General features: G+C 39.9%; 1 protein-coding gene across 2 annotated transcripts in view; it reads left to right on the top strand.

Moving 5' to 3' along the window:
• TMEM168 (transmembrane protein 168) overlaps window positions 1-17,610 on the top strand; it is a 30,021-nt gene extending 12,411 nt beyond the window's left edge. For both annotated transcript variants that reach the window (XM_034769142.1, XM_034769151.1), the window contains exons 3-5: window positions 4,037-4,179; window positions 6,881-7,155; window positions 11,504-17,610. In XM_034769142.1, coding sequence (XP_034625033.1) covers window positions 4,037-4,179; window positions 6,881-7,155; window positions 11,504-12,051 — 966 coding nt within the window. In that variant the 3' untranslated portion in view covers window positions 12,052-17,610. The remainder of the gene's footprint in view (window positions 1-4,036; window positions 4,180-6,880; window positions 7,156-11,503) is intronic.
• Window positions 17,611-26,623: the final 9,013 nt, after the last annotated feature.

Genomic DNA, 26,623 nt, shown 5'->3' on the forward strand with positions numbered 1-26,623 from the left:
TGTGCCTGTATGGGATAAGGCGGGGGCACCTCCCAACTATAGTACTGTACTGTATGGCAAAAAAAAATTTCCTTGGAACCTAACCCACCCATTTACATTCATTCTTATGGGGAAATTGGATTTGCTTAACATCATTTCACTTAGTCACATTTTTCAGGAACATAACTACAGCATTAAGTGAGGAGTTACTCTATTTAAAAGGAAATGAGCACTTCAAGGTCACAGATATACTGAGGGGTCAGGCTGCAAGACTTTGTGCCACTACACTCCAAACAGTGAAAATGGGTAGAGCAGATGCAAGAACATAAATCGTTTCTGGCTCCACTTATATGTGTATGCCATCTGTTCTTCTGGGCGCCACAATCGTGAAGTCTTTTGAATTTAGTGATGCAATGACACACTCCAGCTGCATCTTATTGAAGGTGTTCCTGTCTAAGATTTTTACTGTCATTATTAAGCTAATCAGATGTTATTTTATGTTCTTTCAAATTATCACATATATACATATTAAAATGCCATCAGATCATAGAGATTAGGGAGTGACACTGTACCAGAAAGAATCCATAAATTCTAGTGGGAGAAAAAATTCACAGTATAATTTTTAAGGATACAAATTCCAAATAGCATACCAGTAGAGTTATCGGGCCTTTGATCAGCTTGGAGTGTATAGTGTTGAGGGAAATCAAAGGAATAACCCAAATCTAATAAGCCAGTAATAATGAGTGACTGTTGCAACTTGCAATGTGTACTAGTCAAATGTCACATGCTGTAAGGTTTAGAGAAGCAATTTTATGATACCTTAAGTGATTGCTTCTAGGAAGAACTGGCAAGTTGTACAGTTCAGTGAAATATCTCTGCTTGCTGCAGCTGGGGTTGGAATGGCAAACGTTAGGGTGGTTAAGGAATGGAAAGGAAAATACTACTGACATTGTTATAATGCATAGTATAAATCAACATACTGAAACCCAATGGTATAGCAGAAACAAAAGGGGTTCAGTGAGGAGTGATGAAAATGGTCAGAGGCATGGAAAAGCTTCCATTTAGAGACAGAGTGAAAAGACTGGGATTGTTAAATTTCAAGAGGAGATGAATAAGAGAGGACATGATATGGGCTTACAAAATAATGATTAATTTAGAAAAGATAACTCAAGTGGCCACATTCACCCCTTCTCATAATAAAAAAACAAGGCTGTAAAACTGAGAAAAGGAAATACTTTTTTACACCAAGTATAATTAACCTGTGGAAGTTATTGCCATAGAACATCATTGAAACAAAGAGATTAGTAGTAATAATACCACTTAGCACTTATGGAAACTTTTCATCCATAGATCTCAGTGCTTTTACACAGCAGATAGAATTCAGAAGAGGATTAGACATTTAAATGGATAATGAGAATATCCTTGATTACATTATAATAGGTATCTTAGATATATCTTTTTAAGGGGATAATATATACCTTTGTGCGTCAGAGCATAAGCTGACCACTGATAGATGGGGGTGAGGAAGAAAGTTCCCCTGTAGTCAAGTTGTTTCATAATAGTTCCCTAAGGGTTTCTTACCCTTTCCTCTGAAGTATCAGGTACTGGCTAAACAGGATACAGGACAGAATGGATCACTTGCCTGATCCAAAACAGCAAGGATCATCTTTTTGTTTTGTGTTTGTACAGCACCTAATATGATTAGGTCCTGGTTCTTGACCAGGCTCTTAGGTCCATAGTAATACAAATAATAAGTAATAATTCCTATGTAAGCCTGGGAAGCAGCATGGTAAATTGTAGATTCTCCGTTGGATCACTGCCTCCCAAAACACTACAATAGTGCGTGTGTTTTGGGTGTTTTGAAGAAATGAGGAGGGAAGTGTTTAAAAAAAAATAAAAAAATTTCCCCAATATTCAGCCTGACCTGAATTGCTTTAATAGAAATCCACATCAAATACAATTGCTACATTATGGTCTGGTAGATACTGAATTTTCACCACCAGATGTTGCCTTTTGGAAGAAAGAGTGTTTACCGTAAGCCAAAAATAATTTTTAAAATGTTAAGTTTTAAATAATACAAAAATAACAAATTATTTTAAAAAAATAAATTCAGCATAAGTGCAGTTCTGAAAGACAGTTCTGGCTTAGACATATCCAAGGAGAGTGCATAAATGGAGAACAGGCCTAATCGGTGTTACGTTACAAATAACTGTCTTAAAACCTTATCTTCCAAACTATGCGTAGCATTATCTGAAATATTTGTTAAGCTGAAAGATCAGGGTCCCAATTGATTACTTGAAAGATTAGTTAGTAATGGAATATCCTGGTCAGTTATTAAATAACTAGTATTGCAGCATTACGCAGTGGGAAGTGAATAATTTTGTGCCATATACCCTGTGACACTTAAGATGCATTTCACACGTGCATTTTGGCTACCTGATAGTAGAAGGCCACAGCTGAAAAGCTTCTCACTTCACTGACCTACCTAAAATTAATGATAGATTTCAGATTGCTTATAATGGCTCTGTATTGCATGCTGACTCACTGTGCAGAAGCCCTTAATACCTTGTTAAACTCAGTCTACATCATATTAAAACAATTACATAAAACATGCAGAGATTTCTTTATCTCAGAAACCTCAATTTTCAGGAATCAGTGTTGATTTATTCATGTTAACGGCTGTTGCTTAACTTTTGAAATGTCAGAGTGGAGTTTCTGATGAATATGGGAACAAATATATTTTAAAATAATGAACATTATTGAAGTAATATGTGCAGGGGCTGCACTCAGCCCCTAAAAGGCATAAAACCACCTTCTGGAGATCTGCAGTGTGGGTGCTATAGGATTCCAGTCAGTTTTAAGGGCCAGATATTGCTTTTCTGCATCTGATAAATAATTATCATTTTCAAGTAAAGTGCTTTGAAAGTACCCCTAAATCTTCTGTTTAGTACAATTGTATTGTAGAATATGATACTGAGATATTAATACCAAAGGAGCTTTTAAAATATCAATGAACTAGGCTGATGAATAGTTGAATTTTATGGGTTGGGCACATTAAGCACAGTCCAGACAACTATGCAAGTAAAAGAGTCCAACAGATCAAGATTGAAGGAAAAAGATAGATAGGCTGACCCAGGAAGAAGTAGTGGGACGTCATAAAGGAAGATGTGTTAGCATGTGTTGTGATAGAGCAGGGGTTCTCAAACTGGAGGTCGAGACCCCTCAGGGGATCGTAAGGTTATTACGGGCGAGGGCGGGGGGGTCGCGAGCTCTCAGCCTCCACCCCAAACCCTACTTTTGCCTCCAGCATTTATAATGGTGTTAAATATATAAAAAAGTGTTTTTAATTTATAAGTGGGGGTCGCACTCAGCGGCTTGCTCTGTGAAAGGGGTCTCCAGTACACAAGTTTGAGAACCACTGTGATAAAGGATATGGCATTGAACAGAACACTTTGAAGGGAGAGGACTTTTGGAGCAGACCCCATTTGATGGGATTAAAGCAAGGAAGAAGAAAAATAATAGTTGAATTTTATATTCCTACTGCATGATACAGTATACTGTCATCTAATATTTGGTATCTAATATTCTCCATCGTGTTTACCTAGGCCCCAAATCCTGCAGGCACTTATATGCATGCTTAACTTAACACACATGATTAGCCCCATGGAAGTCAGTGGCACTAGCCAAGAACTTAAAGCTAAGCATGTATCTAAATATTTGCAGGATCAGGGCTTTAGGGTCAAAATCAGTGCTCGCCTAAGTGGTACAAATGCATTTATTTCTGTGGAGTTGCTCCTACCTATGCTACCAATGAAATTGGCCCAAAGTCTGTTTTTAGAATGCTACACTGTGTAATTAGGTTTATCTTTGGCTGTCTATAGCATATAATAATTTGCACCTCATGTTTCAGCACCAAATTAGATTTGCTCAAATAATTTTTTCACAAATCACTGAGGTAAGTTTTAAAGAAAATCATAACTGAAATTTGAACATAACTTTTTTCATTTAATTTGCAAGTGGATATCATCAGACATAAATATATCTATTTTCTTTTTAGCCAAAGAATGGGATCTTCATGAGTGTGTTTCTGATTGTTTTACCTCTGGAGTCAATGGCTCATGGGCTTTTCCATGAACTAGGGAACTGCTTGGGAGGAACATGTGTTGGATATGCTGTTGTGATTCCCACCAACTTCTGCAGGTATAGTTACCATGGTAAATGTATGCACATTGTAACTTCATATTGGAATTAGTGCAGCTATTACATGAGAGGCAATTCAGTGGTGTAGCTTTTCAACTATTAAATACTAGTTTAGATATTAGATGGCTGTGTTTGAATGAGCATTCTCCTTACCTAGTCTCACCTTCCAAAAATAATATTTAGGTACTTACAATACAACTTCAAATTCTGTATGCATTTGACTTGCTTTTAACAAGCCAATAAATATGTTAGGCCCCAGTCCTGCAAAATGTACTGCATGAAAGAAACTGCTGATTCCATGTGATATATGTTGCAGGATCAGGGCCTTAGATTCTGGAGTCAGTGCAGATATTTTATGTAAAATAACTTAATAATCTAAGCAGGCAATGAACTCATGTTCAGAACAACTTTATAAACTGTATTAAATGATTTAACTAAGTGGCAGCGCTAAAAATATGTAGGTGTGAGAATGATTTTGGATTACTTATAAACTACATATTATCTATGTATTTACGGCAATTCCTATTTTCAAAATAAAGGTTGCAGTAAAAAAAAATTGTCTTTTATGCTAATTATTTACCTGCTCATCCAGCTACAAAAAATAGCTTCTAAAGTGAAATATCCTATTTTAATCCCATTTTATTCTTATCATTTAAATCCTTCATAAGGACATTATATTGTAAATGACACAAGAGAACTCATGAAATTCATATCTTCCTGAGTTTCCATGGAAATGGGATTGCAAGTTGAAATGTGTATGAAAACCATCCACCTTGCTATAACTATGGATTTAATGGGCAAGGAAAAGATCCAGGGTTTTTTTGTTTATTTTTGGGTGTGTGTGTGTGTGTGGGGGGGGTGTTTTAAAGGGGGAGCCAAAATAAAAAAAGATTGTGTGCTGATGTTCAGTTGTTAGATGTCATGTAAATCATTTGAAAATGCTGTAGCCTTGAACAAATTAAGATTTCCACTGTTCAACTGGTTATTTCTGTTGATATAAATAAGTTTTTAATGGAAGTGTTTACCCGTTAAACAAAATTCTGGGTAGTATGAGGGCCATCATGCCCCCCCATCTGTTTAACTATATAAAGGGAGCCTGCATCCATGGATTATGGCTGAGGGTAGGGAAAATGATCTACTGTAGCTCTGACTCCACAGAAGCCCCTTGGTTGGGACTTTGTGAGTTTGGAAGGGACAAGTGGTTGCCTAATTTCAGAAGTGAGTGATTTATGCTGCTTCCCCCATTTGGAAGACTCCTGTCCAAGGTGGTGTCTGAGGCAGCTGTGATCTGAGAAACACGAGCTATGCTGTCCAGAAGACTGTGGGGGCTTGAAAAAAGATATTTCTCCATGGATGCCACTAATGGCCAGTAGAGATGCACAGGTCTGTGGGCTTAGTGATGAAACCACTGAGGATTAAATGACAATTGTTCTACAGTCTAGATGAAAGAGATGGTCCAGTGGTTTAGTCCTCTATTCCCAAGTGAAAACTTTAACACCAAGAGAATTACCAGGACAATAAGTGGGTTAAAACTGCAAGAACTCCAGTGACAGAATGATCCTGATAGGAATGAATTTGTCCCTCTAGTACATTGTTGCATCTTTTCCATTTAGAAAGCAGAAGAGTTTATATTTTATCCACAATAAAATTATCGGTGTCACATCAACTTCCTGAGCTTTGTTCTTGTAATGTCCTTAGCTGCCCACTTTCTGCAGCAACCAAATTGAGGGCATAATATCCCACAAGGTCCATTATTGTGAGGGTTTAAAAAGCAGGTTTAATAAACTTAGATTACAGTATAAATAATATTGCCTTTCTTGTCCTTGGCAATAATCCAATTCCTGCATTGTGCTAAATTATTCTGTCACTGGCAGTTTATCCATGGAGAAATTGTAGTGAGGTCTTGAAAAACAGTGTGAGGCACTGGCAATGTTACCCTTTCTTAATAATAATAATAATAAAGGTCAGTTAATAAACCCATTCTCTAATTGTTCAGATAAAGTAGAGACAATATTAATATTGTATTTACTGTAATACAATTATGTCAGTGCAATGTAAACCTATTTAGGTCCTATAAGAGTGAGGAGATGTGAACCAAAGCAGTTTGGCCAAAAACAGGAAACGGGTATAATATTATATAAAAAAACTTCTTTCAAACAAAAGCAATGGGAAAAATGTTCACCAAAATCACTTTTCTTTTGCTTGTTCTGTTATGGCGGGATTCTCTGGGACAGAACACCTCACATTTTCACCCTGCAGAGTCAGTGCATTGCTACAGTCTTACTCAAGTGAAAAGTTTTGATACAGCTCTCTCAAACCCTCCAATACCACTTATTGAAGTGGTTGAAAGGCATTGCTGGAAAGTGATGACTGATGCTTTTTCTCACCTAGAGGCTGAGCACAGCCTCTGGAGCGCTCCCAACCCTTGCAGGCTTGGGAGACAGAATCTGAGTCCCTTTTTTGATGTGTTATTTACTGACATATAAGCCCGAATGATTTACAAAATCCCTTTTATATGCAGTTTGCAATCCAGCATTTAGATTTCAATCCTTGCAGTAGGTATTTCACCAAAGCAGTTAAACACTTAAATATCAATAGTGAACAAAATATTCCACACTGAGAGAACTGATTTCACCAGTTGCTACAAGTATGTGATGAATACAATAATAAAACATAACTATATATTTTTTCTTCTGTTTAGTCCTGATGGTCAACCCACGCTTCTTCCACCTGAGCATGTGCAAGAGTTAAATTTGAGGTCTACAGGCATGCTCAATACCATCCAGAGGTTTTTTGCATATCACATGATTGAAACATATGGCTGTGACTATTCTACAAGTGGACTTTCTTTTGATACACTTCATTCTAAGCTGAAATCTTTTCTTGAACTTCGGACTGCAGATGGACCCAGACATGATACCTATGTTTTATATTATAGTGGTCACTCCCATGGCACTGGTGAATGGGCACTAGCAGGTAATCAGCATTTGGAGCTTTTAATAATACTTTTTTCATTGATAGAACCTACAAGTAGATGACTATTGCTTTATTCTTATGAAATCATACCATACTATTATTAAAACTCAGAAGTTTCATATGTGACAGCTACTCATGTACATGCAAACATTATAGTTCTAAGAACAGGAGGTGTAAAACAAATGGCTAAAGTTAACCATATCAAGCTTCCAAATAAATTGAATTCCGTGTTGCTTAGTCATCTACAAACTTGAGAGTACTTATGAATTTACAGTTTTAATAACCACAATAAAAATGAAAAATAAAATGCTTATGATAGCAATAACAAAGTGAAATATATGTAATTAAATGGAATGTTCAGAGTTCATCAAGAAGCTATATGAAACTTAATGAATTCAGAAGTCTTAGAATAAAGTAGTAATCTGATCTAATTCAATTCAATAATGTCCTGGGAAGATTATTTTGTTCAACATTATTTATGAAGCATTTAATACAGGTTTTGTTGGCCAAGCTTGCAAAGCCCTACATATGCTCAAGTTGGTGGCATTTGTGTGGATAACTTTTGAATGCCACATCCAATCAATTCCAAAATTTCAGGGAGTGGCCAGAACCCTATTGATTTCGGGGAAAATTGGAGCAATGGAAGGGGGAAAATGGGAACACGTGATACCTCTGCCATCTGTTTTAGCAGAAAGACATCTTCCAGCACCTTTCTAATTATAGATCCAAGAACTGTTTGATGGCAGCCATTAGTGTCATGGAAGTAGGCTACTGAAATTGCTGTGCTGAGTTGGTGACTCAATTTTTGGTGCAGAATTTGGATCCCTGTAACATTGAGGTTTGGTCTATACCTAAAACTTAGGTCAACCTAGCTGCATCACTCAGGGATGTGAAAAACCCACACCCTGAGAAATGTAGTTAAGCTGACCTAAGCTCCAGTGTAGACATGCTAGGTCGACAGAAGAATTCTTCCCATCAACCTAGCTTCCATCTCTGAGGGAGTGGACTTCCTACAGCGACAGAAAAACCACTTCTGTTGCTCAAGCATGTGTACACGGTGGCGTAGCTGCAGCGCCGCAGCTGTGCTGCTGTAGCACAAGTGGTATAGATATACCCTAAGTATTTTTTTAAGTTTTTAAAGGTTTGTTTGTTTGTTTTTTCTTGGCAGGCATTGCCACTTAATTTTTTACACCTATGTCAATTTGTGCCATAGGACCTCCCATAGGGAAGCTCTGTCTTCAAATTACAATAAAGGCCAATATAGTGAGCGTGCCGCTTTTATAAAAAATAGAGAGGAAACATGATAAAAAATAAAATATAGAAAGAATGAAGGATTTAAAAGCCATGACAACATTTTTTAGTGGATTTGAATTTTCTTGAGAGGAAGTTCCTCCTGGGTTACCCGTGAATGGTTTGCATGTTGGTACACCGCCAGTTTTTTCTCACAGAGATAATCTAAAGCCACACAAAGAAAAGGAGCAATCAGTATTTGTCATGAATCACTTTCATGGTCAGTTTCCCATTGTGAGATCTAGGTAACCCATGGTGTGTAGCTTGATTTTCCTGCCTGATAGAACTTCTTCTGAATGCATCCAGCTGTATAAGCTGAAAAGCTGAAGGGTATTTGATAATATAATTGTGCATAGTTTATCTGACAGTGATGTTTTGTGACAGATGGAACAGACCGTCATTAGCTCCTCTAATCTGTACCATCCTCTGACCTCTGGAGCAGATTCATAGAGATGACAACAATGAAATGTTAACATTCAGATATAGTAGAGAAAATAGTATCTTCTGGGGGCTTAAGCAATGATGTAGCACAGCAGTAGCACTGTAGTCTTTGTGCTGTAATGACATCTTTAAGATAGGCTTACTGTATTTATTAGCTCACTAACAATGTTTCTTCATTGTTGGAAGCTTGGAAGTAGCACAGTGGTGTATAAAAGAAACTGTTAATTGGCCATGCATAAAGTATGAGCTATAAAACAGCCTTGGAGGTCATGTTTACTGACTGAATTCAAAAGGCAAGAATCGGGCTATAAAGCTTTGTCTGTATTACTGGAGCTGTCAGTTTAACTGCCTGTGAAACTTGCCAAAGGAATCAGATGTTGCTACATATCCATAGGTCTCTTCCACAGCTTGGTGTCTAGCTCTGGTGTTGGCTGATCTTGACATATGTTTGAGGGGTTAGCACTTGTATGTATAGGAGAAAGACTTACCGGTAAGTTGCTCTCTTTTGGTTAGGTTCACAGTACTGTCTCTTCTGAATTATCTATACCCCCACATGATCATGCGGAAATGTAGGAAAGTCATTAATGCGGGCTTTGCAAATGTGAAAAAGTAAGGAAATACTTTTTCCTAATTTACATTTAGGGCTTGTCTAAATTAGGGAAATTTTCACCAGTGCAAATCCCAACATCAGACACACTACACTGGAGCAAAGTGGGACTAAAAGAGGTATAATTTACTGGGTAAATTACACCACTTCCCACCAAACTAGTGTGTATACACTATAGGTTTCTGGTTTTTATAAGATGAACCTGACGCTGAATTTCATGGATTTATCTTCTTTGTTTTGGAGATGATTCCATCCCTGTAAGTTTGTACTTAGAATATGTACTCTGAACGTTAACTCTATTTTTAATGTAGTTTTTCTCTGGAAGTAACAGATTACAAATGCATTTTTGCCATCTATCAAAGATAAGAATCTGCAGACAGCGATGATATCCCATATACTCTTGGGTATCACTTGACATTCACTGTTTTAAAAGAACACCTCTTCTGGCTACACATCCCCATGACTAATAATAAACTGCTACCTTCTGACAAGACTGGTTGGAGTTTAGTTGACCAAAGATATGGGAGATGTACGATCTGGACTCATAGCCACATATTCTGGCTGGTGGTGGTTCTTACTGGATTTGTTTCTTTTTATTGGATGCACTTTGGACTCTTTGCATCAGTCACCTTACAAATGGATGAAATAAATACATGGGTGCAGAAGAACTTGCTATTTGCAGCAAAATGTGTTTAAAAATATTCTAAATCAAGTATCTGAGCAGAATTTTTTTGGTAGAAATTGATCCAGCTGTATGAAGACAGTAAGTAATTAAAATATTGAATAGAATCAAGCAAATATTATAAAGTAAAATATGTTCAGATTTGTAGTTATAGTAAGTCTTATTTACAGTCACTTGAGCTTCATATGCATGATTTATATTGTCACTAGAAATTCTTGATTTCAAATGCAACCCTCTCCAAGTTAGGGTATGATGAGTCTATATGTTGATAGTAATCATTAAAGCATTAAAAGGAAATGCTACTCAGATAACAGCCTGGATTGCTTATTGTCGTATGGAAGTGAACAAAAGACAGGATTCGTTTTGCTATAAAGTTGCCACAAATTAAACACTCTTGAGTGTCTGGTTTGAGTCAGTCTATAAACATTTATTCAGAGGCTACAATAAAGTTTCTTCATCTAATTACAGTCTGTTTTCTTCAAATATAGTTTGAGTTTTCAAGGAGATGAAACTACTGAAAGTTTGAAGCACTAATCAGAAGTAGTTTTTGAGCTAGACGGAGACAAACATTAGATACAAATCAAAGTTTCAAATCATGGTAACTTTTTGATTACTTGTAACTTAAAAAACCATTTAAATTTTCTTTAAACTTCACAGAAACATTCTCTTCTGCCATTAGAGTAAATCTATCAACGTTCAGGCCAAATGACTCTTCCAAGGCAAAGGTTATGGTGGTGTATGAGCAGGTGGCTTACTAATTCTGCTCTAAAATAGGCAGGGCATGTTATGTAGGTTTAAAACATACCCCATTCTGAGGTTTGAACTTGTTAACATAAAGCAAATAATGTAAACTCCAGCTCACGCTTTCTGCCCCTGCTTAGCTGTTCTTCTTCAAGTGCTTGCACGTGTCCATTCCATTGTAGGTGTGTGCATGCCCCGAGCACAGTTGCCAGAATTCTTTCCCCTAGCGGTATCCGTTGGGTCGGCTCCAGCTCTCTCCGGTGCCTCACATTCCTCATGGAGGCAGCCTTAAGCCTTGAAGCCGTGCTTAGTCTTGGCATTGAGCACCACATCCTCAGTGCAGAGAGCTCCTCCTAAAGGCTGCTCAGCTTAATTTATTTCACAATAGGGTAGGGTTTTGCTCCTACCTGCCTTAATACAAGGGTGAGTTAATGACCGCATCTGCAGCATTGAGTTGGCTGGATTAGTTAGCATCTCCCTGCAGTGGAAAAACCCTGTCACCTTCATAAAAGGTGCTAAAACAGGCTTACTATTGGAAACTGCAAATTTAACTATACTAATGTGTATATTTTTCTGCTTTCCTGCAGGTGGTGATGCATTACGGCTTGACACGCTTTTGGAATGGTGGAGAGAGAAGAATGGTTCTTTTTGTTCACGACTTATAATTGTGTTAGACTGTGAGAACTCCCAGCCTTGGGTTAAAGAAGTAAGAAAAGTAAATGATCTATATATTGCAGTACAAGGAGCAGAATTTGCCAGAGTGGTAGACATTGAGGAAGCAGACCCTCCGCAACTTGGTGACTTTACCAGAGAATGGGTCGAATACAATTGTAACCCTGACAATAGCATCAGCTGGTCTGAAAAGGGCCGTGTGGTGAAAGCAGTGTACGGTGTATCAAAACGCTGGAGTGACTATACTCTACATTTGCCAACAGAAAGTGATGTTGCCAAACACTGGATGATGTACTTCCCTCGTGTTACCTATCCATTGGTGCATTTGGCAAACTGGTTTTGTGGTCTCAATCTGTTCTGGGTCTGTAAGGCTTGTTTTAGATGCTTGAAAAGATTAAAAATGAATTGGTTTCTTCCCACAGTGCTGGACACAGGACAAGGTTTCAAACTTGTCAAATCATAATTTAAAAACCAAAGATGAGTAGAAGTGGGAGCTCTGGGAACTTTCCCACTCTCAAATTTGATTGACTTGCAATTTTTTATATGTAACAGTTTTCTCTGTTGAAGAAATCTTGCTACTTCAGTAGCTATACTCACTGTGTTCATCTTTTTGAGCAATTACAGTATATGCAAAGGGTTGGGAACTTCATTCTAAAATGAGGAGGAGAAGATTATACTATTTGAATTTTGTTACTGAGTTGTATATAAACATGTAAAAGATTTATTAAATATGACCATGCACTTTGGAGACAGTTTGCATGTTCATATGTGCTAAACAGAAAGCTGCCTGTGTTCAGAACCAACAAATTACAGGCTTTAATAGCTATGGCTCATATGATGATAGGTGGCAATTATATCCCTCTCAAACATCAAATACGGGAAAGGAAACAAGCCAGTGTTCAGATCACTTTATTATGCCCTCACACTTCTATGATGGGTTTCAGAGTATTCTAAAACACAGAGTCAAAAAATAAAAAACTCAAAAAGCACTGTAGGTAGGTAGCTGCAAGGGTATTTAGATTCATTTACATTAGCATTCTCAGTCCCCGCCTGAGGCTCCCATTGACAACAATAGGAGTTGCCCACACAGAGGGAGGGAATGAAATGGGTCTTCGTTAGAACATTTTGTGGTTCCAACCATGTTCTTCTTGACAGCCAACAAAGAGAGGTTTTCAAATGTGATTTTTAAAATGTTCCATATTTTTTCAAAAAAAAAAATTCAATTTCTCAGGTGATATTTTCTTTTTAAAAAGAGTTAATAGATATAAGGCATATTAAATGTGCTAAAAGGTTGGGGGGTGGGAAGGGAGGGGAGTGGCTGTCCCATCAGATCTCCTGGACTTCCATTAGTTTGGCTTTTGAATTATTCCCTCTGCAGAAAAACTCAAAATAAAGGAAGCTACTTAGAAAGAAATGATGCAAAGTTTACATATGTATGAATAACAAAACGGGAAGTTCAGAGGTAACCTTGCCCCCAGGTTTATTATCTGAAATCTCTGCTGTGCCTAGGACCCCAGGCCTGTGGAATGCTGAGTATAGGATTGGATCCAGGGGGCTGATTCTCTCTTTTTTTCAAACTGAAACCAAACAGTTTGACAGGGAGAGTTGGGTTTTCCCTTTGTTGGGGAAATGAGTCCTCTCAGCCCTGAGTATCCCTCTTTTTGGGGGACCTGTCAGCATTGCTCCTTCAGTCAGAGATGTTTGTCAGTTAATATGAGGTAACACTCCCTCCAAGGGAAGAACTCTCTGGCACCACAGTATGTACTCTTAGCCCTTGTTCACCTGAAGTGCCGGAAACCAAGAGTTGTAGGCTGCTGGGTGGATCCACTTAATGTTGTTTCAGAATAAGTGTGTGTGTGTGTGTGTGTGTGTGTGTGTATAATTTATAAGATTTGGGATTTACATCATTTGTTCACCAGCATTTTAGTAAAAATGCAAGTCACTTTATAAATAAGACATTAGCTGAGGAAGTTGCCTGAAATGTAGCTGTGATTTAAACATCTGAAAAAGATTGTTATGCACTCTGTAACTCTTTGACTTCTGAGGGTTCGTAGCCTGCTGGGTTTTTTAACTTAATGGTCAACTCATTTAGATAATTTGCCAATCCTGGTACATATTAATTTGTAAACGCTACAAGAGAGAAAATATTCTATTAGTAATTGCTGGGCACACCAGCAATCCCAATAACTCCATTGTTCCTTCAAACTATCACTTCCAACGTGTTAAATTCACTGGCAAATTAGGGCACCTTCCTAAATTTCCTTTATTATCCTGTGTTGTGCAAGTTAGTTTAGCAAGAAAATCACCATTCCCTCCCTGCCACAAAAAGGGATGGGAGCTACGGTGGGTGAGGGACAAATCAAATCAAATAAACTGTCAAGTTTCATTCCATTCAACTATTTCAAAATAACTACTGCACTAATGGTAGCTAAGACATTCCAAAGAGAAAGCAATAGAGGAAGAGAGAACACTGTGTTCCCAAAAGGGAAGCACTCTCTTGATCTTACCGAGCTGGTCTACAAAAGTATTTTTCAGCTATTTCTGAGTGACAAACCTTGGGTCTGGATGGGAGGGATCTTCACACAGACAGTTATTTGTCTTAGTAAAATGATCATTATTTTGGCTGCAGTTTTGGTAACAATTTAGTTGCAATAATAGACGGCTCCATCTAGATGGCTCATAGTACCCAGACAAATGTGGGTGTAATGTAATGTAAATGTGTAATGACAGATTTAAATAGTTAACTATGTCTCTGTAAAGCCCCATTATTAGGACATAATAGTTACAACACAAACTTTATAAGTCAAGAAATTAGAACATTGTAATTCAAAAAAACATAAACATGAATCTGGAAATACTGTTGATTTCATCACCAGCCTTATCTCTGCCTCTTGCTTATTCACTATGGACTGGTGGACGATCCTTTACTCTCTAGTTGCAACTGGAGAAATCTTGTGTTTATATGAACTACATCAGTATATTCTGCTGTTGTCCAATGATATAACTGGCTTTCATCCTTGTAGCCAGTATTGGTTACAGAGGGAGCCCATCATTGGAGAGTATATTAGAAGTCTGTGGCCTATATGTTGTGAGAAGATATAGAAATGTTGATATTGTGCCTGCATATGAAAGTGTGAGATCTCTGACCTATGCTGGGAGCGTGAATGGCCTAGTGTGGGGCAGCCAGTCCATAGTACAATGATGGGCAGGGACAGAGGGTAATATGTCAAATAATGTCTGCTGTGGCATGTACCTGGAAGGCAAGGAAGGGGCTGATCCTATAGCCTCTATTTAGTGGATGGGTTTACAGTTTATCTACTGGCCTGCTGCGTTATCTCTAGGATAGTGGGGATGGTCTTTAGCCTGTAGTTGAAAGATGGATGGGGGATATTGCCATTGATTAAGAAGGCAGAGGTAAAGTTGGTGTTTGGAAACTTAACTGAGTATCTCTATATTTTCCCATGTGTTTGTTTTAACTACAACATTCTAATTTCCTGAGTTTCAAATACTTGTGTTTTTAACCTGAACTCAAAAGTCCCTCACTTTCAGACTTTTTAAGAATAACGATAGTATTCTAATAATACTATTTTAAATGTAAAGATCTGTTTATAGCCATACTAACTGGGCTTTTTGTCTGGAATCTTCCTTTCCCATTGTCCAAAAGAACATGCTGTCCATCTGTTTTTAATCAAAAAAAGAACCACAGGGGTTGGGAGCCTACAGAACTCAAACACATTAATTCTGAGTGGCACTAACTTCTACCCCCCATTATCCAGCAGCACCAATGACTGCAGAACTCCATACCTCTGTGGCTGGCTCTCTGTACAGGTGCCACAAGATCAGCGGGGATGCAGCTGGAATTCTCTAGAGGTGTTGTGGCATCCAAGCAATTATAGGGCCATGCCCCAACTTCATGTGGCTGCAAACCCCTCTGGAGGGGGTAATACATCAGAAACTGCTTGAGGCAATGACTTATCCCTAAGGTTGGTCAGGATTGAACAGACAACATTTAACGGTACCTCAAGTTATTGATTTTGTTGACAGATACTGGAGCATAGACGGCATGATGACACTCCTGTGGAACTGTGACCTGCCTAGTATTAAGCAGAAGTGATTTTAGGAACATTTGCAGTTGCAAGCTCCAGCCCTGCTTACAGGGTCCATGCAGGCAAACCTCAGTGAGACTGACTTCAATGGAACTCTGCCTAAATTGATCCTGGTGCAGGGTTGGGGGCATATTTGAATCTCAGTGCCATAAGGTGCTATTTAAATCTGATTCCAAAGAGTATCTCATTTGAGCAAATGCTTAGGAATGAGCAGTATGGAGTCAGCAGGTGACTCAAGATTTGAGCTTATTTTGCAGGTATTTGACTTCTGCGCTGTACATTCAGCCACTCGTTCAAAGGTATGTATTTTTACCACAGCTGTGGGCTCACTTTGTTGGCTTGGTTTACATTTCAGTTACCTCCTTTACAGGAACATCCTTGCTGAAACATACAGATGCACTGACTCCTGAAAACAATTGTCTTGAAATGGACTGCATATTGAAAATATACATTGATGTTTTTCTCTGACTAAACACAGGATGAATCCATTTCCTTTTTTAAAATGTTTGCAGTATCACTTCTGTATCTCCACTTTTTTGTTTGTGCTTTCGGAGTTTTGGTTTTGTTCTCTTGTCTTCAGATAAAACATTTCCTAGGATTTTTTTTTAATTTACAAATTCTTCTTCCCTTCAGTTTGCAAGGTGATAATCTAACGGGGTGCTACACTTGAGTGGTTAGATGGCATTTTCAGTTTGTTGCCTGCGCTTGATAGTGTAATTGGGTGAAATGCCTTGTTTATAAGTGTTAGAATTTTTGTTTGGGGAGATTTTTTACATAGTTGGTTTTAGATTCTGTAAATGAATATTTGTGTGTTGTAATATTATTGCTGAAATATATTTTGCTGTTTTGGATGCTCATCTCCATTTAATTTTTTTTCACTTTTGTTTTGTTTGTGGTTTGACACTCTAGTTTTGTTGTCATGCATTAATCTTCCATTTACTGTAATTTCTCGATTTACATGGTTTTAAACATGGCTTGTTTCAGTGCACTGTAGATAAAAATCACAGCAGAACTGACTGAAAATATATCACCCAAGGATGCTCTGAAATTTGATACTTTAAAAGTAATATTACTAGATTAAACATTGACACAAGAATCTTTTTATCTTGGGCTATTTTTTCCCCTCCTTATCTCTCAGTAGACAGCCTAATATGAATGCTCAAAGGCTACATCTGCATGAGCAATTTTATTTAGCCTGATTGATTATTCCACCTCTACTTCACTAACAGCCTACCCCATCTCTCAATTAAAGTCAATAGAGAGACTCCTATTTGAGTTGGATCAAGCCTAGGAGACTGTGTAGAAATCATGAGACAGTGGCACTACAGAATGCTGAAGAAATCAAAACCGTGTACGTACTAGTCTCTCAATATCTACTGACGAGATTCCGACAGTACTTTTTTGTAACAAAGATCATACCACATTGCTCGTTGACAAAATAACAGAGTTGAACCGGGCTCTGCTTGGATGGGAGACTTCTGTGGAACATGTAAGTTCTGCAGGATGTATTTCTGGTGATTTGGCAGATTGCACAGCACTCTACCTTCTGAACTAATACTAAAACAATCCCCAGCTGCTGGAAGTGCCATGCTTCAGAGACACCTATAGCTAAGACCCTGACTATTTGTGTTGTTAAAGATCCAATGGCATTTCTTGCAAAAATAAAGATGTTAATGTAGGTGTCATGACTAAATTCTAACTCAGGTAATCACATTCTGCAATCCTTACATTGCTTTGTAATTTCATTTAATTATCCTGCGCTTCTTATTCTAAATTTCTGTTTAGTATTGCTGATTACTGCATTTCAATGGTGACACAATCTCTACAGTTTGTATTTTAGGCTTTTACATTTATTAAAGAACTTTGGAATGAGAGATCCTACATCAATGTAATAAAAAGAAAATAGTATAACCTAACTCAAGTCTTCTGATCATGATTCTAGTAGGAAATGGCACATATTTAACCCTCCTTAATTCTTATTTGAACTTTAAAATTGTATGTTCTTCTTCAAGTGCTTGCTCATGTCCATTCCATATTAGGTGTGTGCACTCGCCACATGCACCGGTGCCGGAAGTTTTTCCCTTAGCAGTATCCATAGGGGACTGGTTCTGGCGCCCTCTGGAGTGGCACCCGCCTGGCGCGGTATAAGGGGTGCCACCAGCTCCCCCCACCCTCATTTCCTTCTTTCCACCAGTGATGGTGCTGGAACTTCTGCTGCTTTGGTTAGCTTTCGCTTAGTTCAGTGTGTCCCATGAACGTTTCTTGTAAAATAGTTGTATATAGTTTAGTATAACCCTTAGGGTTAGCTTTAGTTAGTTGGTCCCGGACAGACTCAGCCTAGGGACAGGGCATGGCCCCGGTCCCCAGGCTTTAAACCATGCAATCTAAGCACCCCATGCCCATCAGCGACCTGCACGTTAGCTGTTTAAGGTGTCTAGGAGAAGGACACTTAAGCGATAAGTGTCACATCTGTAAGACGTCCAAACCCAGAACGAAAAAGGAGAGAGACATCCGTCTCAGGGCATTCCTGATGGAGTCAGCGCTGACCCTGGCACCGGAGCAGAGGTCCGATTTGGCCCCGAGCACCGCAGCTTCGGTACAGAGTGCCCCGCTGGTGCCGTCTACGAGCCAGCACTTATCCCCTGCCAAGAAGCCCAAGAGGTCTGCGAGGGGAAGATCTCCCACTTCCCGTAAGGGAAAGGAGAGGACTGGAGGAGAGCCAAGACCCGTGCTGGGCAGCTCAACACCTCCATCAGAGAGTCGGGCTTCAGCTAATGTCGAGCCCCTTCTGTACTATGCCTGCCACACCAGACAGTGATGAGGGCCTTCATCAGCTCAAAGTCCTGTCGATGCCCGAGGCCCTGCAGGCAGCACAGGAGATCCTGAAGCTACCGGTGCTGCCCACACCGACTCCCATCAGTACCCGAGCCCAGGGGTAAACCTGCCTTGGGACCGATCTGAGTGTCCCTGCCTCAGCAGCACCGCTCCCTATCATGGGGAACATCCCACCAGCGCTTGCCCACATGGAGCTGTCATTACTCGGACTTTGGAAGGCAGGCTCAAAGAAGCCCTCTTCAGTCTCCTGCTCGCTGGTAACCTGGCACAGACCTCCGGAGGCACATGCCCCCCGGTATGAGCTTTGAGACTGACCCATCATGTCTCCAATACCTCGACACTGGTCCTGTGGCCGATTGGCGAAAGGGGGTCATCAGTCACCAGCCCGCCATCGCCGAGATGCGAATCCCCTCGATCAAGGAGATTCTACCTATGACTGTCCCGGTCCTGCTCTAGATCCCAGTACAGGTCAAATTGCATGAGGCATAGATCGCCGGTCTACCGACGCAGATCCGCTGAACACCAAAGATCCCCGGGGTCCCATGGGAGGAACACATCCCAGTCGGACAGGTCGATGTCAAGGCACAGCAGCCGACACGGGGGAGGGGGGGAGGAGGGCCGCTGGGCCAGCTGGTCATGGTCACTCCGCAGCATCCGCTTCGCTTACAACCCTGGTGCTGATCAGGGGTCCCTGGTAGCAGGCCAGGTGCCAGCACCAGTGGTACCATCAACCTCATTGACACCGCAGCTGACCCCAATGGTTGGCAGCATGGTACCCCTGGAACCCAGGGGGGTTCACCCAGTCTTTCCAGGCCTCCCAATCAGTGGCGGGGGCCTCAGGCTATTGGCTGCAGTATCCCACCCTCCTCCAGAGGTGGAGGCCCCACAGGGGAAGACCCCCCAGGCCCATGTGGACCTAGGGGAGCAGCCAGTTGGACCACCAGGGGATGTGATGGATCCCTTGACACTGGCTTCATCCTCATCATCACCGGACGAAGCTATTACGGGTCACCCAGTTCCACAAGATAATGCCAAGGCTCATCAGGAGCTCTTGAAGAGAGTCGCCTCTAACCTGGGGCTCCAGGCAAAGGAACTTGAGGGGCCACTGGACTCACTGTTCGACAAACTTTGCTCCACAGCACCCGCTAGGGTGGCTTTACCCCACTAATTAATAATTAATGCCCTATGGCAAACCCCCTCTTCCCTGCCACCCATCTCAAAAAGTGCTGAGCGCAAATATTTTGTGCCAGCTAAAGGCCATGAGTATATTCACCCAGCCCCAAACTCCCTCGTAGTTGAGGCCATTAACCAGAAGAGGCAGGGTCAGTCCGGGGCTACGCCCAAGAATAAAGACTCGAAGAGACTGGATCTGTTTGGGTGAATAGTTTATTCATCTTCAAGCCTTCAGTTGGGAGTGGCCAACTGCCAAACCCTCCTTGGCTGCTATGACTACAATATGTAGCAGTCTATGGCCAAATTCGAGCTCTCGGTGCCCAAAGGGTCCAGGAAGGAATTCCTGGTGATCCTCAAGGAGGGCACTGCTGCAGTGACAGCGGCCCTCCAAGCAGCTTCGGACACAGCAGACTCCATGGCTCGCACCATGGCCTCGGCCCAGGGTGGATTTGATTTAAATCATTATTTAAATCACTAGTCAGGAAGGCTCGATATAATCATGGATTTCTACATAAAAGCACATTCTTGTTGGTTGTTATAACCTTAATACATATTCTTCACAACTCAGAGATAGATGTAGGTTTCATTTTTAGAAGGTGTACACTATACATTTTAAAGTGATTTATTTTTAAAACTTTTCAGATTAGTTTTACAGCTATATCAGAAAATGAATGATTGGTTATTTCATTTACCAAAGGTAATTGAAGCAGATATTTATGAAGTCATTGAGAGGTGAACTATTCAACAGATTAATATTTGGAGGATTTTCTTGCCATGCTGTATTAGGAGGAGAATATCACCAGACATTTAAATTGTTTTAGTTAAATAAAACAACATTATGTATTCTGGATTTTTTCTTCAACATAAAATATTTTAACAAAACAAACATATTAATTTTTTGAATTTAGTTAAACATTCAAGTTTTTTAAAATCAGGTTTATTTTTGTTAACATTGTTTTTAACTAAAATAGTTAAATGAATTTAAAAAAAAAACACCAAATTAAATCAACTATGGTAGCCAGGTCAACATGAGAAACTTAAAATATTGGCTGCTGCGGCTAACTCAGTCGTCTTCACCTTCATTTTCCTGTTTGTTCATAATCTGGAAAGAAAAACAAGCTTTCTGCACCGGCAGAAGAAACTACTGCTGTTAAAAGTGAGATTATCACTTCAACAGTCTCTGAATCCTAGTGCTTAAGTGACTTCCACCAGTTCACTGGTGACACTTTCTTTAAAACATCATCAGCAAACATATATTTCTTCGCTCTGAAGTTTATTATAGTTGACATTATGGAGGGATGATTGCTGGATGTCCATGTCATAGCCAACTCCTCTTCTTCAGCAGTTAAGGTACCCTGGTACCAAGCATTGAGAATATTTATCATTTGCAAGAAAATGAGCTGGAGATAGTGCTTGTCCCATTTGTTTTTTTAATGTTTGTAATTAAACTCTGTCTGTCATTGCATATTTCTCTTTTTAAGATCTCACTCAGTTCCTTCCAAGTTTCAACAGCGTCAGCAATAAAACAGCTATTTCCCTGCNTCATTTTCCTGTTTGTTCATAATCTGGAAAAGAAAAACAAGCTTTCTGTACCGGCAGAAGAAACTACTGCTGTTAAAAGTGAGATTAACACTTCAACAGTCTCTGAATCCTAGTGCTTAAGTGACTTCCTCCAGTTCACTGGTGACACTTTCTTTAAAACATCATCAGCAAACATATATTTCTTGAATGGTTCACCCTTCGCTCTGAAGTTTATTATAGTTGGCATTATGGAGGGATGATTGCTGGATGTCCATGTCATACCCAACTCCTCTTCTTCAGCAGTTAAGGTTTGACCCTGGTACCAAGCATTGAGAATATTTGCAAGAAAATGAGCTGGAGATAGTGCTTGTTCCATTTGTTTTTTTTAATGTTTGTAATTAAACTCTGTCTGTCATTGCATATTTCTCTTTTTAAGATCTCACTCAGTTCCTTCCAAGTTTCAACAGCATCAGCAATAAAACAGCTATTTCCCTGCATTTTGTTCAAGCCTACAGAAATAGGCTTCAGGGTACTCAGCATGTGTTCAACATTTCTCTTAAGCCCAATGTTGAGAACTTTGGCTGTGACAGTGCCATCTATTCTTTCACGATTCTGTTCACAAACTGTCACCAGATTAGGCCAGTTCTTGATATAGGGCTCAAAACAGTCCACTACTGACTTCCATCGCATGTCTTGTGGGAGAGTTAGCTTGGTTCCACCCACATTTTTCAGAGCAGCTGTTGCAAAGTGGTTGTTACAGAAGTATTTTGCAATTTCAACAACATTAGCCTTTATTTCTGGAACACTGAAGTCTTTGGCTACGAAGTGCATCAAATGACCACTGTAACTGTATGTTGTTAGCTTGGGACTCTCTTCTAAATAATTTCTTCTCATCTTGGATACATTTGTAGCATTGTCTGTGACCAATCTGCATACTAGACATTTTAAATTTTTTTTCACAGTTTGTTATAACTTTTACTGCTACTTCTTGTAGGTATTCTGCTATGTGGGCATTTCCTGATGTATCAATTGTTTCGTAAGGAAGACATTCCCTTCTTCTGTTGTCACACAAGCACATACAACAAGATCATTGTGGACATTGCTCCACCCATCAAGACTCAGGTTAACAGTTTTACCCTCTAGACCTTTTGCACACTGCTCAATTTCTCTTTCATACACTTTATCCAGCAACTTTCTTGTGACATCTGCTCTATTGGGTGGACTGTATCCTGGCCTTAATGACTGAACCATGTTAATGAAGTGTGGGTTTTCAATCATACGGAAAGGAGAGTTTTTGTTGCATAAACAAACCGGGCAATTTTTTCATCAATTACCGCTTTTTGTAATCTGCTGGTTCTTATCTTATTTTATTTATGGTTGTTTCTGGATGATAAAGGTTTTTTTTCTTTTTGCTACAAGTGATATACTGTGGCTATGTGACGTACATGAAGTGACTGAAACACTATCATTGGCAGATAACTCTAAAACTATAGCAAATGATGGTGATCTTGAAGGTGGATAGTCTTCAGAATCCTGTATGTTGAGGATGGATTCTCCTAAACAAAATAAGTCAATGCAGTTATTTAATTACCACCATACTGTTCATTTAGTATTACTCATTGCATTTACTGACACTCAGTACTATTTTAAAGATTAAATTGTAAAAGGAAGATCTGCCTATTTCAGCTATTTATTTTTTTATCTCAACTGCATCTAAAATGATAGTCCCATACAGCAGTGTTTCTCAAACTGGGGTCACCACTTGTGTAGGGAAAGCCCGTGGCGGGCCAGGCCAGTTTGTTTACCTGCCCTGTCCACAGGTCCGGCTGATCACAGCTCTCACTTGCCACAGTTCGCTGCTCCGGGCCAATTGGAGCTACTGGAAGCGGCGTGGGCCAAGGGACATACTGGCTGCTGCTTCCAGCAGCTCTCATTGGCCTGCAGCGGCGAACCGCAGCCCATGGGAGCTGCAATTGGCTGGACCTGCAGACGGGGCAGGTAAACAAATCGGCCTGGCCCACCAAGGGCTTTCCCTACACAAGCGGCGACCCCAGTTTGAGAAACACTGCCATAGAGTAACAATTATATTTTTTGCTCAAACATGAGAATTCAAGAATAGTCCAGAAGGAAGACAGGCAGTCCTTAAGAAAGAAGTATGAAATAAAAAAGTTTACCAGCCTGAAGATCCTGCATGTTCACATAAGATCCTTTCATCATCTTCAACGCAGCTTTCTCCTGAGAAGAAACACTTCTGATTATTTTGTTTCATTCGAGCAACCAGGTCTTACATTTCTTTGTTGCGCTGTTTGCATTTTGCACGCATGCCTGTCTTACCTACAGGTAGAGGAACTTCATTAAAATATTCCCAAACTAGGTCTCTTTTATGGCCTGCTGCCATGATAGGTTTTCCCTTCTAGTGAGAGAATGGTGTGGCAGATCTCAAATCAGTGAAGGCTACACTCAGAAAGACCTCAAGACTTCTGGAATATGCTGCTCAAACAGTTTCACTTTTGTTACTGCCTGTCCCTCCCTTCTCACATTTATCTCCAGACTTCTTCTCCTTGTCCAGATCTATTCCGCCCCCAACAATCTTCTATTCATTGAACTTTCTGAAACTTTTCACTTTTCACAGAGAGAGGTAAGGGATTGACTCTGTGTACACAAATTTGCAGAGGGAAAGTAGGGTTGAGGTCTGTTATTTCTCACCTCTATATTTCATTTATTTATTTATTTATGTATTTAAAAACATTTTTGTTAACAAGCATGTTATCTCTGAAGACACAAATCCACAGTTTGAGAACTGCAAAACTAAGCATCTCTGATGGTATCTTCTAGACTGAGTACTGAGTCCCATTGGGTAGATAGAAAGATTAACCTAAATAATCTATACAGAAGCCCCTGGAACCCCATAAAATTGGATCCCTAATCCATGAACTATTGGAACTCATTTACAAAACTTTTCTTAAACATTATAATCTACACGTCCATGAATTCCTACCCACCTCCAGGAGTACCGGTTGGGAGTCACCTAATATGGAATGGACATGAGCAAGCACTCGAAGAAGAAAAGACTGTTACCTTTTCCATAACTACTGTTCTGGTTGTGTTGCTCATGTCCGTTCCATAACCCGCCCTCCTTCCCCACTGTCGGAGTTTTTGGCAAGAAGGAACTGAGGGTGGGGGGGCCCCTTATACCACGCCATGCAGGAACCACTCCAGAGGACGCCAGAGCCGGTTCCCTATGGATATTGCTAAGGGAAATGCTTCTGGCACCGGTGCATGTGGCGAGCGCACGCACCTAATATGGAATGGACATGAGCAACACATCTCGAAGAACACCAGTTACGGAAAAGGTAACTCTCTCTTTTTTTTCCTTAGATGTTGTTAAATATATTATGCAATTGGAAAGCAAATGTATCCTTCACATAAAAGCATACCTAGCTAATAGCACAGTAATGTAAACAGAAATGACTTTCAGGGAGAGCATTCAATTTGAACAGCAGGTTAAAATAGCTCTACCCTTGTATTTCAGAAAAGGCAGTTGAAAAAATAATCCAGCCTTTGATTAGGAAGTTAAGAGACTGAAAAAATACAGAGGAAGCATGCAAAACTCTCTCTCATAAGTTTTTCAGAAACAGCCATATTTGATAACACCTAGATAAAATGCAAGATGCATAAAACCAAACAATATATAGAATAATAGAAGGGCAATGAAGAATTCTGGATCTATACAAAAGAATAAATGGACACAAATCTGACACCAGGAATCATAACATTCAAAAACCAGTAGGAGAACACTTCAATCTCTCTGGTCACTCAATAACAGACCTCAAAGTGGCAATTCTTCAACAAAAAAACTTCAAAAACAGTCTCCAACGTGAAGCTGTAGAACTGGAATTAATTTGCAAACTGGATACCCTCAGATTAGGCCTGAATAAATACTGGGAGTGGTTGGGTCATTACAAAACCTAAACTTAATTTCTCCCTACTGTTACTCACACCTTGTCAACTGTCTGTAATGGGCCACTCTCTTACCACTTCAAAAGTTATTTTTCCTCCCTTGGTATCCAGCTGTTAATTGATTTATCTCATTAGAGTGGCCTCACACTTGGTAAAGCAACCCCCATCCTTTCATGTATTTGTACCTGCTCCTGTATTTTTCACTTCATTCATCTGATGAAGTGGGTTTTAGCCAACAAAAGCTTATGCCCAAATAAATGTTGTTAGTCTCTAAGGTGCCACAAGGACTCCTTGTTGTTTTTGCTGATCCAGACTAACACGGCTACCCCTCTGAAACTGATGATCTTTAATAATTTATGCTCACAACACCTCTGGGCAGTAGGGAAGTATTATTGTTCCTGTGTTGCAGGTAAAGAGACTAAGCGACTTGCCTAAGGTCTCATAGAATGGCTGCAGCAATGCAGGAACTGACTGCGGGGCTAGTACTTGTACCATCCAATTGCCTCGCTGATAACATTGGTCATCTTCTTGATAACATAGACGGAAAATCTACTCCCAGCATGAAGGGCTCAAAAGACATTTAAAAAAGTGAGTAAGGCAAGCAAAAGTAGTGAACAATTGCAGAGACAAGGGTAAGGTAAGTGCTTAACAAGCAAACAGGTGAGAAATGACTCAATCGTTCAGTGATCCTTGTCCCGTTCAGCTGGCTGAGAGGCTGTACTCCCTTAGCAGATGCGGACATAGGCATGGTAATCAAGTATTCCTCAATTCTAGGCTAGACTACTATAGCATTCTCTCTCTGAAATGAAGGGAGAAGCGCCTTCCTATCTATTAGACAATATTAGCCTACAGCGAGGAATGCATCCTCCAGTGTGCTATATTGCTATCCCAACCAGTGAAGAATCCACTTCAGAGATTAGCTTCAGGATCTTGAAGACATCAATGTCCTGGTTTGTTCCCTCAAACCACATCTCTGAGCTTGCCCAGACAGCTGTGATCCATGACAATGCTGAAGCTCACAGCTCCACCAAACTGTTGGGAGAGACAGACAGGCACTGGAGATGGCAGGGCGTTCTACAGCCAGTGCTCAGGGTGAGCCTGACTTCTGTCCCTGTGAGGCTGCAAGGCTCCAGCTTTTGTACAAACTTCCTTGCACTAGGGGCAACAATGGAACATGCCTCCCCTGCAAACAAAAGAATGGCCCTGTTTAGAGTGGCAACACCTATGGAAGCAGAAGGAGAATAAACTTTTTGGATGAATGCTGCTTTATAAATTATGTATAGGGCCCTAGATACAATGATGCTGGGTGCATTATAAATGCATAAGACAGATGCATTAAGAGATGAAAGTGGGTGGGGGTGGCAAACTACATTTATATGGCTGAAAGCCCTAACACTTCCTTCTCCTTTACAAAAAGAGGCTGAAGAGCTTATCCTTAGA

Source organism: Trachemys scripta, chromosome 1 (genome assembly GCF_013100865.1).
Source record: "Trachemys scripta elegans isolate TJP31775 chromosome 1, CAS_Tse_1.0, whole genome shotgun sequence".
Classification (NCBI taxonomy): Eukaryota; Metazoa; Chordata; order Testudines; family Emydidae; genus Trachemys; species Trachemys scripta.